Source organism: Asparagus officinalis, chromosome 3 (genome assembly GCF_001876935.1).
Source record: "Asparagus officinalis chromosome 3, Aspof.V1, whole genome shotgun sequence".
Classification (NCBI taxonomy): Eukaryota; Viridiplantae; Streptophyta; class Magnoliopsida; order Asparagales; family Asparagaceae; genus Asparagus; species Asparagus officinalis.
The window spans coordinates 21527713-21542150 of NC_033796.1; the positions used below are offsets into that span (position 1 = coordinate 21527713).

The window sequence follows — 14438 nt, forward strand, 5'->3', positions numbered from 1 at the left end:
TCTTTTGACATGATCAGAAAAGCTAGAAGGAATTTTTATTTGGGGTTTCCAGTTAAAGGTTACAAAGAGTCTGGAGACTTCCAATTTATGATATTCGCTCACTTTAATGAGCTTGGTATCTTCTGAATATATGAAGAAATCCAAGTTGCAGACTCATGCAATAATAGTAAAAATAAAAATAAAAAATACAGCACCATGACCAGGGAAGATGGGAGTTCAAATCTAACGAACAAATTTAGACTAAAACTGGTTTAGGTATGCATAATTATGACGAAGCTTCATGAGCAACACACAAAGGAAGAATGGAAGATATGTATCATTCCCGATAGATGGGTACCCTCTATAGTTCAAAACTTCTGATGATCTGAAGATACCTCTGGGAAGTTTTGCATTGGAAGTAATAAAAGAATTGAAGCTTCATTCAACATGGAGATAAAGCATATTAGCACAAGATCAATGTAAATAATGAAATAGAGGTATCTCAGACCTGCAGTCAATCTGGCAGCAGTACTTGAGAAGGTGAGGATTGTGTTGTGTTCGTCCACTGGAAGTTCACACAAGAGTTAAGAAATAATTCACCACATGTCAACTTATATCTAATATGTGATAACTGGATTAGTTCCTCACCTAAAGCTAGGGAGCAACATTCTAATCTTTGGGCCCATCCATTTCTTATTTGTTTCTGATTTTGGCACTGTCATCACCAAGCTCATGGCCAGAAAAATAAGATAAGACACAAGTGAAACAAAAATTGGAAGCTATCCCTTGTCACTTTGCTATGACTTAAATCTCTATTTGATTTCTCCACATACATGGTGTAATGGTAAAGAATATACCTTAGGACTTGTAAATAATGCCATGCAAGGAATAAATGAAAGCCTTTGATTCTACAATTCTACAGTAAAAGGTCTTCGATAATTACTGTGCACTCACCAACATATGGAAGGCTAATGCTACACAGTGACATTACAGCAGAATCCCTTCTCTCGAATACTTCGATCTTCGTGCACTCCTTTGGAACACAGCAGTTGGAATTGATGCCAATCATATTAAGGAACCGATTTAACTTATTATTTAATGGTTCTTCTCTTGTTTCAACAGATCTCTGCTTCACAAAAGAGAGGATGACATAAAACTAGAATAAGAATTCATCTTATCGATTTGTATTTCAACATGAACCAGCAAAAAATTGTAGGTTTCCTTGTACATGTAAACATGAACAGTTCCAAACAAAAAGATGAAGCAACATAAACTTTCATGTGCTTTCTATTAAGTTAAACTAAAACTCAAAGAGACACTTTAGTGGACAAAACATACACAAAAAGAATGGCTAATTGTTATTAAAGACAAAATTCCTTTTAGCATTAAAATACATAAAAATGCAATCTTCTAGCGGTCACATGAACAAGCAACAATGGGAACACTTCAAACACTCTCTAGAAAATTAAGGATAGTACTTATTGGACTACAAAAAGTCTTTAGGCTATAGTTCTTACCTCACAGAAAATGCCTACATGACTAGGGAGCCCTACTTCCTGCAAAATTTAGCTGTGGTCAAGCAGAAAAAATCAGCTGAAATTCTTTCTCTATTCTCATGAAAGAATGCCATTCTGCACCTTTTTTCCATGCCTGCATGCTTCATGACTGTTTACAATTACTCTCGCAGCCCACCTAAGAATGAGGAAATCAGCACACCAGATCACATAGCAAAGAGAAAACACATTAGTTTGTTAACTAGAAACCTACATTAAGTACAAAACACAGAGATGATTTAGTTCTTTCATTTTTTTCAACACCATGTCTCTGTATGCTAAAGCAAAATCCAGAAAACAGAAATAGAAACTCACGCGCACGAAGTTGGGGGATTCCAGACGATACCAGCTATTACCACAAGCTGATAGTTAACATATAAAAGAAACATAATCAGGGAAAGTAATTTAAAGTGATCGAGGAAATATTCACATATTCCATTATTATGAAGTACAGGCGAACATTTTCTCACAGTACATAAATAAAAGGGAGATAGCCAAATGCAGAAGAAAATTGCCAATTCAAGAAGTTATATGGAAGTTTATTTATACATAAAGGTACATGACAAATGCACTTCTTTAAGAAAGTTAGCATGTCGAACCTCATCAAACATTGCCGCTGGGCTATCATCATAATGAGCAAGGAAGAAGCCTCCAAGAGTATACCTAGACGATACAGCTTTCAGCTTAAAATAACCGAATATCTCACCAGTAAATTCCTTTAAAAAATGATAAATTCGTAATTTGAAGTTGAATACCACTAAGGCATACCCAAAGGCTTCAACCAGTTTGAACTCCTTCGGGATGAAAGTACGAGCAGTTTCTGCTTTCACGAGATGGAGTTGGTACAATGCACTGAGACAAATACACAGTCAATATTCCTCCAGAAAGATGAATAACGAATTTATCCAGACATAGTTAATGCATAAGACATTAAAAAAGGAATCTGGAAAACTTAAACAAGAATTGACAGAAGGCTTGCCTGCCTTTGAATAACCACGGTGGCCCAAGAGCATAGCCAGATAAAGGATGTTTTTCTGCAACTTCCATTGATGTCCTATCCATTTCTCAGTTTCTTGGTGGCTACAAATTGCAAACCATCGCACAAGCTAGCAAACCAAATAACATTAAGATAACTTTTGCATACTGCAAGAAAACATGAAAAATGACGGAGATACTTAATATCAAACATGGATAATGTTAGAATGTAAAATTGTTACTCTCAACCCTCACCATAACTTCGGAGTTTTGGTACAATGGTTGGTCATTTAATATGGTATCCGAGCAAGCCGGATTCAAATCTTGCTAGCCCGAATTTCTATGCATATTTTAAAAAATGATACTGTTGCCTGAATCCATATTAGCCCATGGAAGGGCCTTAAACCTACAGGGGTGTGTTAGAATATAAATTATTACTCTCACCCCTCACCACGACTTTAAAGCTTTAATCTAATGGTTAGTGACTTTAAGAGGAATTTTGTGAGAATCCTTCTTTGCTCGGAAATTAAAACGTATCAATGTGTTCCACCTTAAACATGCTACTAAAAAAGGCACATTTTCTCCAACAAATGAGTGAATTTTCAGCAAGTATACGACCTTATTCTTATCCAAATAAAACCCTAGATTGTGTACCTGCTAAAAGAGGGAAATGTTGGGGATTAAGGAGCACGCAAGCAACGCACATAGTAAGGAGGACAACCAACAACACAACACAAAGAGTTATTGACGTGGTTAGGTCAAACATGCCCACATCCACAGGTCCTCATCAAGAAAATCCACTATCTTCATAAACCACTAGAATCAATACAAGCTATACAAGTTTCGCATGAACAAACTTAAAAACCCTCTCACATCTCACATCTCTCAAGGACCCCGAGAACACCAATCATTCAAGAACTCCAAGAGGAATACCATCACATTACATCACTCAAAGAACACAAGAACATCGACTAGTCAAGAGTTTTAAGAGGAGCATCCCTCTCACTTGGAGGATGACCTTCTCAAACATTAACACCTCCCTCTTCATAGCTTTCAGTGAGAAGTTCAAGAAGCAGATCATTAACGCATCATTTCACCTTCCTATGCATTAGCCCTTCAGACTTCTACTATTTATATTCTTCGAGGTTAACTAGCCTTTCAATCTTCCTAGTCAACACACTGCACTCCTCATTTATGAGATTTGGGGAGGATCCCAACAGGAATTAACAGTAAGGGTCATCAATGCCAAAAGAGTGCACCTGCCTTGGCCTGATCATAGTAATCGAAGCTTCTTATGATTTAGGGTTTAGGGTTTAGGGTTTTGAGTGAGAAGTTAGTTATTATCAGGGAAAAACATGAGTGCTCCAAAGAAAACCATCAGTGATTGCAACTTGGGATTTCAAATTGACTGACTGAGATTAAACCACTTAAATTTCAACAGAAAAAACGACAACATTGCATACAATCCAAGAATCGTATCAGTTAATACAAGAGGAAACCCTAAATTGGATCGAGAGTGCTGAGAAAGTGCATACCTTTGAGAACAGTAAGAGAGTGAGAACCAAAGGAGCCAAACCGCGATGCGACAGAGAGGAGGAAGAAGTTCGAGGCCTATCCATTTGGATTTCAGCACGTGTAGGCGTAATTCACTGGGCCTCAGTTCACGATGACTAATTGGGCAAAGCCCAAGAACAAGATCCAGCAGATAAAATTTTAAGGGTTTTCCTCTTCAGACCTAATATCTTTATCATGACTTATGTTTAAACAGAATTACTTTTCTTTATATTTTTAGGCCCAATCAGCCCTCTCTTTTTGACTTTAAACACAAATAATATAATTCATAGTTAAAGTTTATTAAATTTATACTTTGAACTTTTTGACTTTAAACCCAAATAATATAATTCATAGTTAAAGTTTATTAAATTTATACTTTGAAGAGGTAAAAGCCCCAAAATAACCTCACATCTTCTTAGAACTCTCTCTCTCCCTAGCATATAAAATTAAAACAAAAAAATTTCGATTTTTATTATTATTAATTCTTATTAATTGTAGTAAACAATTATGAGGAATTATAAATAATCATGTGAAAATTTATGTTTAAAAAAATGACAACTTAACTTTATTATAATCTCAAATGCTTATGTGAATTTATGCTACAAAATTAGGAGTCCAAATATTTGGTGAATTATACCTTAAAATACAAAAAAAAAAACCAGATAAATTGTTACCAAAATTTAGTATTTAAATATTAGGAATTAAGGGAGTTGAGGAGTATTCAATGGGTTTATGAGAGTTGAAGAAGGAAATAAGAAAGCAAAGGAGGTGAGAGAGAATTAAATGAGAAAAAAGGGGTAAATTTGAATTTTTTTGAAAACTTTAGGAAGGACCACATAAGTATGAAGTGTAATTGAAATTGTGGGTTTAAAGATAAATACATAAAGTTGATTGGGTCTAAACATACAAAGAAAATAAAGTGGATTTAAACATAAATCATGATAAACCTTTAGGTCTAAATATAAAAACCTCAGATTTTTATTGACTTCTTAATTCTTAATTAGGGACCAATGCCGGAGTTTGACGTGGTGATTGGGGGCATTTATACCACAGAATTCCTAAACTAAATCCTCCTTAGTATTTGGAAATTAGTCTTTAGGTTTCTCAAATCTTATAAGTTGTTCCAAATTAGTCTTTCATGTTCAATGTAATAATCATGCTTGGATTAGTAATTAATAGTATATGATTAATATGGTTATTTGCCATTTAACTCACAAAGAAGAGCTTAAATATGTGAAGCTAACCATTGTTATTAGAGAAGAAAGGTGTTTCAACGTTTGGATTTTAAAATGGTTAAAATGCGTGAATAGGTTTAATTGGAATAGGTAGGGGTAATTTGTTCACAAAACCCTCCGAACTTTGAGGGGCTTTCACATAACCCCTAAAGTTTGTTTATCACATATAACGCCTCTAAACTTCTCATCAAATTCTCTTGAACCTTAACATTTCTCACCCAACTTGTTACGTGTAATTTGCAAATAATTAGAATATTTGTGAACAAAAAATCTCTCAAATTTAGGGGAGGGGCTACATTGCCTAGAAATGATAAAAGACAAAATTTAATACTTTTTCTTTCAAAGAAATTTTACTTATTTGCAAATTATAGGTAGGGAGTTTTGGTGAGAAAAGGCCAAAGTTTAGTGGGATGTTGTGAGTCACCCTAAAGTTTCTTCTTCTTCTTTTTTCTTTTTGTGTGTGTGGGGCTATGTGAAATAACAAAGTCAATGAGGGTTATGTATAAACACCCCTTATAATTTTTAACTTAAGGATATAGACTAAATCAAACGGTAGAAATTTAGAGGAACGAATTTGGTATGATTTATTGGATTTGAAGGACCTAGTAGCAATTTCAATGATTTGAAGTACTAAATCTTAAAGTAAAAATTTATAACGGAGTAAAATCGATCCAAACGGTAATCCCCGATCCAAACAAGAACAACGATAATGGGCCGCACTTCTTTTACTCTTGCAATTCGAGATCCCACATGTGTAGCGGTGCATTCGGTTTGGATACGGTTCAGATATGACACTTACCATAACCATAACCACTTTCTGAAAATGGTTACGGATACGGTTCGAATATTCATCGGTAAGAAAAAAGCATTACCATATCTGCATTAAACGGAAATATATATGATTCAGATATTAGAGAGTTGGATACACATATGATACCGTTACTAATCAAATATTTGAGAAAAAATTAGGAGCCGTTTTCAGAAAGTTGTTATGGTTATGGTAAGTGTCATATCCGAACCGTATCCGAACCGAATGCACCCCTATATGTTACGCATAAAGATGCTCTCGAACAAAACCATTTCCCTCCCTTACTTGTTTGTGCACTCGTGATGGTAATTTAGCTAATTTGTATCCATTGCCCGTAAATAGAACTCCAAGCCTAGTTATTGGTAAAATTCTGTAGTCAATATAAATTAGTAAAGCTTAGAAGAATTCAGTAGCCATCAGGTTTTAGCATAAGCAGAACAAACTTCTAATAGCATCCCTTGACTAAAATAAGAATGCAGCATAATGTTGGATAGGGAATTTCTAATCTATTTTGATAACATAAGGTTATTAGGATTCCTATTCTATTTTGGTAACATGAGGTTATTAGGATTCCTAATCTATTTTGGTAATAGGTTATTAGGATTCCTAATTTGATTTGGTTTTGGTTTAGAATTCCTAGTATGTTTATGATTTTAGGATTTCTATATATATGGAACAATTGGAAGAGAAAATTAGAGGAGAAGAAAAATTGGGGATATTTGAAGCACAGAAAAGAGGTATTTTCTGAGCTATTTGTTTAGGGTTTTATTTGGAGAGATTAAGAGCTTGTTGGTCTGAGCTATTTGTTTAGGGTTTTATTTGGAGAGATTAAGAGCTTGTTGGTGAGATTAGTTTGTTCCTTTGAGTGATTTGTAATCTCAGTTTGTACTCTTTCTCTATTAGTGAAAACCTCATCCCCTTCTTGTCCCGTGGACGTAGGCAACTTGCCGAACCACGTAAAACTATTGTGTTTGGATTTGTGCCGTTGTTTTGATTTGTTTGGCCTTTATCTCGACGTTTGTTTGATTTGGTTCTCGAAGCACGCCCGTTTGGTTGTCACGCTTCCGCGACGCGCACAACAACATAAAACATCTGAAATTAAAGATTATCACCAGCCACCCAGAGCAACGACGAGGGCATGAAATACATTTTGCAATCTACACCATGACATCTTCCATTATCCCTCATTTGGTTGATTTAATAACAAACCAGTGAAGCTAACGGAACTAGCCTCTAATCTTTCAAAAAAAAATATGCACAAATATCCAAGATTCATCAATTCAGTCAACAAATGCTAGAAATTAGGGTTTTTATCAAAAAAAATCAGGGCTTAGGGTTTTGAATTCACCTTAGTAATATACCAAATTGAGGAGGAGAAGAGGAGGTCGGACGTCGTCGATGACCGTCGTATTTTTAATATATGTATTTTTATCAAATATATGTATTTTACAACTCCAGACACTGCAAGAGGCGGCGCGGAGGCGGAGGCGGAGCAGGACGCAGAGGCGGAGGCAGAGCGGGACCCGGAGGCGAAGCGAGACCCGGAGCCGGAGCGGGATTTGGAAAGAAGACTTACGTCTCGTTTGGTACGCAGGAATGTGGTGGAATGGAATGGTCATTCTCACTTCCCATTCCCTGATACCAAACATACCTATTTTTTAGAAGTTGGAATGACTATTCCCAGGGAATGACCATTCCTACTTTTTTTGGGAATGAGCATTCCAAGTGAATTGAATCGGAATTTAAGTGAGAATCAAATTAGTTACGTAATTTTTAATTATACCCCCAATGATAATAAAAATAAATCTAAAAATCTCATCCCATTGACTACGTATATCATTTTGCTATTTCGAAACTTATTATTTTAGCTGGTATTGTTTTATGGATTTTTTATTATGATATGAGTGATTTTGATACTTTATCAAATGAGTTAATTTATATATCTAGAACTATGGAGTGTGGATATCATTCTTTATATTATTTTTGAACCTATGAAAGATGCGATACTCTTTTATTTATTTTTCTTTAATTTTTAAGACTAAGAAATAGTGAGTATTGTTTAAAAAAATATAAACAGAACATGTACTTGAGAGATAACATGTGCATTAGTATAACACATAGCTAGATTAATATAACCTATGCATAAATAAAATTGTTTAGTTATTATCATTAATGTTTATTTTTATCTTATTAAAAATCTATGTTGTTGTAAGAGCATTATTAGAAAATAAGATTTCATTCTCACTTGTGAACTAGTGATACCAAACATGGGAATGAGAGTGAGATTTTTATTCTAGCTTCGATTTCATTCTCACTTGTGAACTAGTGATACCAAACATGGGAATGAGAGTGAGATTTTTATTCTAGCTTCATTCTACAAACGCACCCAAACAAGAGAATGACAAACATGGGAATGAGAGTGAGATTTTTATTCTAGCTTCATTCTACAAACGCACCCAAACAAGAGAATGAGAATGACCATTCCATTTCCACATACATTTCATTCGATTTATTCCTTCCATTCCATTCTCATTCGAGTCTATTCCTTCATACCAAACGAGGCGTTAGGGTTTTGAAGATATGGGAGTTCTTTTGAGTTGAATTTGGATCGGGTTGCGGATAACATGTCTATAGTTATAAACCCGACCCAATACAAACATTATACTTAGCCCATTTCAAATATCCGGATATCCGGACCATATCTGCAATTTCGATGCGATAACTGTATCCGAAACCGTATCCGGATAAAAAATCTAATCCGAAACTATATTCGATCGGTTTTAATTTTTCCCTACCATATATGCTTTCTGAACGGATACGGTTGCGGTCGGTCCGGATATATCCGGGCCATTTTGCACCCCTACACATGCGACAAGCGTTACTATAGCTAACGGTATAAATTATCCTCAATTGAACTTTGGATTACATATTCTGATTATAGACCTAATCTCTTATTTATCAATTAATTCCGTTTGTTGTTTGATCTTTCACATAAAATTTGCCTTCATCTTTAGCATGCTTTCGTGTTTGGTGAAATGCCTGCATGATAATTTGCTTCCATCTATTATAATCACAAGCTGCACTCTATATGTTTGTTTGGTTGTTAGTTTGATCAAGTAAATGGAGATTAATTGGTTTTTAATTGTGACCCAAAGTTTGGGTACTTTTTTTATGATTGTGTTTATGTTTGTATTTCTTGATAATTACATTGTCATGGAATTTTTGTAAAGTTCATTTTACGTTCAGCATTTGGAAGATGGTCTTGATTTGTTGTACTAGGTTGGATTTCGGTAGTGGTTTCCAATGTAGAGGGCCATGCTTATCGAGTATAGTACGAGTAGTTTCTCATTTATGAAAGACTGATGTTATCTAATTTTCACATGTACATTGCATCATAACCAGTACCTACACATTTTCTGCGAAAATGCCTCAGTGATGAATTGCTGTCTTCATCATAACCACAGCCTACCCTTCATGTGTTTGACATTATGCTTGACAAACGATGTTCAGTTGCTTTCTGTACAGTTTTGGATTTATTATATGGTAGACTCATCACTAACAATTGCACACTTACATTACATAGATGCATAAATTCAAATGGAGAACTGATAATGTCAAAAGAGTTACTTAACTCGACTATTGCAACGAACATAAGCATTGATGAGTCTATGGAACTCATCGCTGTGTGTAGGATAACTAGATATATGAAGAGAATAAATACATTAAAAATTATCCTTTAAACTTTTATCCACTTCATTAAGCATCATTTCCATCATTAATTCATTCCAAGTGTCAATAGCCCCAGGCAAGCACCAGTGTAGACAATCATTGGCATTCTTCTCTAACGGGTACTTCACATATGGACCTGGATGTCCATCTGCTCTTAGTAGTGAAAGATGGTAAACATCAAGAAGTTTCATATGAATCCCTTTCTTGGATCCAGCAGCAGCTGCTTTATTAAACTCCTCGATATCAATGGCATAATTCCCATGGCCTGTACGTGTATCATTATATTCACCTTCTTTGTAAGGTACAGTTCTATTGCAAAGCCCTCCGCTGTACCACTCCCCATATTCAAAGTGCTCAGGTGACCATGTCCTGTAAACTACTAGAGGCTTATGATCAGTTGTTGTGATGAAGTTAAAAGCCATTTGCAAGGCCCTTCGATAAGGGTAGAAGGACCCAAGTTCCTTAAACTCGCTTTTGCAAGAATGACAGCCTACTATAGTATTATTTTCCATCATGATCGTTGGTGTGCTGAACCATGGGCCGGCTGAAAGTATTATGTAGTCATGCCTGTGATATTCTGTGGTCCATGTGCTTTCAAGTGTATCTAAATAAATTTTGGACTTCCTTTTTGATAGAGATTCAGCTTGCAGCAGAAATGGAGCCCAGTATTCTGTAAGTGTGAAATTATAGGAGCGAAAATGCCACCTCATGGATTTATATGCTCCACTATAATAGGTATCAACAGATTCTTCTGCCTGGTTTCATATGCATGTTAACTTTTAGTATCCATTAAACATCAATGCAGCCGAAATTTTTTGAAGTAAATTTCATCGAAAATCATGCATATATAGCAAATGTTTTGTTAAATTTGTGAGTCAAGTTAAGCTGAAAATTTTTAAAAAAAATTAAAGAGTTGGATAAATAAAAAGTTTCACTCCTATCTTCTTCTGAAATGAAATAGATATGTTCACAGAGTATCTATGAAAGGCACCTTAGAAAGAAGGCAAAGCAATGACTGCATCTGGTTTCTCAAAAGCGAATCACCAACCATAGCCAACGACTTATCACGCATGCCATTCAGAAACCTTTTTGGGTCAGGTTTCTTTAAGTTGCAATTGTGTGGTTTCCATCTCCAGTAAAGGTATCTTGTGTCAGGCCGTCTGTTCTTTATACAATCCCAACGAGCATACACGAATTTACAGCTAGTATTCGTGTAAGATGGTGCTGAAGTAGTAGGGATCCACTCCCCACGGAAAAGATCACATTTTTCTGCATTAATTCATTTACATTTGCAATCAATTTACAGCTCATAATAACAAAATTGAAATTATAGTTTTAAAGTAAGCAGTTTATAAATTGTATTCCACATTTTCACAGACATGGATAAGATGCAGTAAAATTTTCTTGATAATAGGACAGTATATGTATGCAATCTGTTACTATAGAACAGTGGTTGTGTATCTTTTTGATATCATGATCTTGCCATTATCTGATTCTCAGTGATGGATGTTTCAGGAAAATTTCATTTTAAATTATTCTAAATATTTCATGGAATTAATGCATTCTCAAATTATAATTAGGAGTATATAGTCTTTTGCTGTGTATCACTCTCATTTGCATATTAATTCTAGGGGAAAAAGAAATGAAAGATAGGAACTCATACCATTTTCAGGAATCCCATCCTCAAGGGATGGCAATTGAGCATTCGCGACAGTAAGGAGGTAGAGAACACCCATTAGAAGGCCAATAGTAAGCTTGGGCAGCATGTTATTGTTCTTATTTCGTGATGCTGCACATTTCTTCTTTTCCAGCTTCACCTTCTTCGCCATATTTGTTTCCGTCACAAGCAAGTTGCCTTCACAATTTGCAGTAGATTTGATTGATAGTCATATATTAAAAGAAACAGCTAGGGACACGCCAAATGATTAATAAAAGAATCCAACATGAATGGGGAGACTGTGCAAATAAAATAGTTAAGCAGCATCCAACCTTTAGAGATGAAAGGAGGGAAGGGCTGGATAATGCTACACTGACGCTCAACTAGATTAGGCTAATTGTACCTCCAACTGCATACTGCCAACTTATCATTGGTACAATTATGAGTCACTTATTGCTGTGGAACTATAAGCATCTAAGCCCATATATGCCTAGGAGGTTTTCTTTTATTTTATGGGATCCCATGCTCTCACCCCACAGGCTGATCTATTTATCAATGATTACTTCTTTGCGAAACTAATCAGACGAATAATAATAGCAGAAGTATATCCACAAGCAAAGTTTTGCTTATGAATTTAGAAATTCGGTCTGTACCGTGAAATTGCCATTAAAAAATTACTACAGTTTGTGGACGTGTAATGTGGAATGCTTGTCAAGAAATATGCCACGATAGCAACTAGCGGAGGTGTACGAGCATATGAATATGTGCCACCATTCGTTGTGTTTAAATTAAGCAGTCCCAATTTGAATTAAATTTTTGTAAGGAGCCGTATAGGGAGGTAGAAGGAGATTTTGATCTACACATGAATTTGGAAGGTCTTTTTTTTAATAAATGAAGGACGTGTGTGTCTGTTTACACAACATTCTCTCCAATGATTTTATGATTTTAATTTTTGTATGTGAAATGCCTATCCAAATCAAGGGTTTGTATATCAACCCTACTGGAAACCTATCATGTATGCATCCATTTCATGATGATGACAAAATTTCTCAATCAATGCTTTAGTTAAGAGAAGTCTTCATTTCATGCGTACTAATTCTGCTCATTGTGAATCATATAAACGTTGACCATGTTTCTGAAATGTGCTACTGTTTTCTGGTACATGTCTGAAAATTAGATTTTTCATACTGGACAATTCGTTTCTGTACCTAGTGGGCGCTTTTGGCAATGTGATGCAATGGCTCCAGACAAGATTTTTGTTTTATCATGTTGTTCTGTTACAGAGTGAGACTTTAAGTTCATTCTTCGATGACTTTGGCATGTAAGAAAAAGCTTCTCTTCCTGTTGATCTGTACTAGTTGGTATTAGGGAAGCAACCCCAGATGCGTCTCGTGATGCATCTATTGCATCAGCATGTAGTTGCTATTTTGATCCTATTTCCAGTTTATCTGCAAGAAATATTTTAGTTGATTATACATTTTCTTTCCTTTACTGTTTTATAATTAAGCATTATTTATTCCAGAAATCTTGGAAATTTTTATATCTTCGATTCCATGGTCTTAGTCTCTGCATATGTGCTGACATATGTGATCGCTGAAGCCCCTAGGCGGAAAATTTCTGTCAGTCGTATCTCTTGAATGAAGGGCTTGCAGGTAACTGAACTTTTTTGCTTATCCATGTAAAATTTGTCCTTTTGCAGAGTATAGTTTGGGAGGCAAGCAAAATTGAAAATGCAGTTGTTGTATTATAAAGCTTCTTTTATGATTCTTTAGTTAAACTACTGGTATGCTCATGGATTGTTCCTTTCCATAAAATTGGCTGGTCTTTCTCATTTTGCACCTATTCTAGAGTAGAAATGTGCCTAAGAGGTTGGTTTTTTCTCAACAGTCAGAAAGGTAAAGTTGGAAGAGAATTATTTGCTGCTCTATGGAGGAAATGGAACAAATTTTGTGGCTTGCGACTATGGTTGGTTTGTTACTGGGTGTTCCTTACCTTCCTACAACTGAGAGTGCAGAGATGCCTCCCTTCAGGACGATTTTTCTCAAATAGGTACACAAGCTCTCATGTGTTTTGTCAATCTCTCAGAATAACATGCAGATGAAAGTGATAAATGCATGCAACAGTAATGAAAATATACTCTTTTTTCTGTCCAAGGAAGTGCATTCTGGAAGGTAATGTCTTTTATGTTTTATTGAACTAAACTAAAAACGACACTTATTCTTGGCTGAAGATCTGAATGGAAGGAGTTTATTCCGAGTTTTCATGAGTAACTTCAAAGATATTTATCAGTAATATATGATGACGTTATTGTCGCAAGTGAAGTTTTGGAGAGAATTGTCTGAACATTCTTTTAAAATTAGTGTGAGGACCCCTATTCATATTATATAAAGCATAAAACAAAATGTACAATTCCGAGCCAAGTGACCGTATCAAACTGAGACATAAACTCAGTTATCAACAGTAAGCAAAACCAAAACCTTCACGACAGACCTAAGATCTAGAAAGTATTAAGTATTTGACCAGATTTTGCTCTTAAGTACATGAACATAGTTTGGAAAACCAAAAACCAACAACAGCGAATATGAAACTGAGAAAGAACTACACTTCTTGTCAACCAGCAGCTTGGAAGTTGTCTCCTTCATCCTCGTGCGGCATTAAAGCATCCATGCCCTGCTTCTGATCAATTCTTTTGAAAATTTCCCCTTTCTTTCCTGTCAAGCTCTCTGCCCACAACATCACAAAATGATCAATGTTAGCCGCAGTCTTTTGTGATTCTGGCTTAACATCATTGAAGATCAAGCTGTTGCACTCTCTCCAAATGCACCAGCAAAACCACAGGGAAAATGAATTTCCAAAGATAGCGACGTTTACTGTCATGAATGAAACTGCCATTTGTCTGAACATTCGAATTCCAAGCCTGGAAATATTCAAACTCAAAAGACCAATAT

At 35.5% G+C, this 14438-nt stretch overlaps 2 protein-coding genes across 5 annotated transcripts in view; both read right to left on the reverse strand.

Moving 5' to 3' along the window:
* The window catches only part of LOC109833332 (protein NEOXANTHIN-DEFICIENT 1), a 6598-nt gene extending 2466 nt beyond the window's left edge, over window positions 1–4132 (reverse strand). Inside the window, exons 1-10 of one of the 3 annotated variants that reach the window (XM_020400969.1) lie at window positions 4043–4132; window positions 2512–2638; window positions 2301–2384; window positions 2132–2195; window positions 1848–1894; window positions 1617–1671; window positions 1497–1535; window positions 934–1105; window positions 628–694; window positions 488–544 (exon numbers count right to left, since the gene is read on the reverse strand). In XM_020400969.1, coding sequence (XP_020256558.1) covers window positions 488–544; window positions 628–694; window positions 934–1105; window positions 1497–1535; window positions 1617–1671; window positions 1848–1894; window positions 2132–2195; window positions 2301–2384; window positions 2512–2594 — 668 coding nt within the window. In that variant the 5' untranslated portion in view covers window positions 2595–2638; window positions 4043–4132. Of the gene's footprint in view, window positions 1–487; window positions 545–627; window positions 695–933; window positions 1106–1496; window positions 1536–1616; window positions 1672–1847; window positions 1895–2131; window positions 2196–2300; window positions 2385–2511; window positions 2676–4042 lie in introns of all 3 variants that reach the window. The other 2 variants (XM_020400971.1, XM_020400970.1) reach the window with 2 other exon arrangements.
* Window positions 9241–12252, reverse strand: LOC109833334 (protein trichome birefringence-like 25). Of its 2 annotated transcripts, XM_020400973.1 has the most exons (4): window positions 11823–12252; window positions 11497–11688; window positions 10825–11102; window positions 9241–10588 (listed from the first exon to the last, which is right to left on the reverse strand). In XM_020400973.1, the coding sequence occupies exons 2-4, from the start codon at window positions 11660–11662 to the stop codon at window positions 9827–9829; spliced, it is 1206 nt and encodes a 401-aa protein (XP_020256562.1). In that variant the 5' UTR covers window positions 11663–11688; window positions 11823–12252; the 3' UTR covers window positions 9241–9826. The 2 variants fall into 2 exon arrangements, with proteins under 2 accessions (XP_020256562.1, XP_020256561.1); XM_020400972.1 differs by having other exon boundaries at window positions 11497–12251.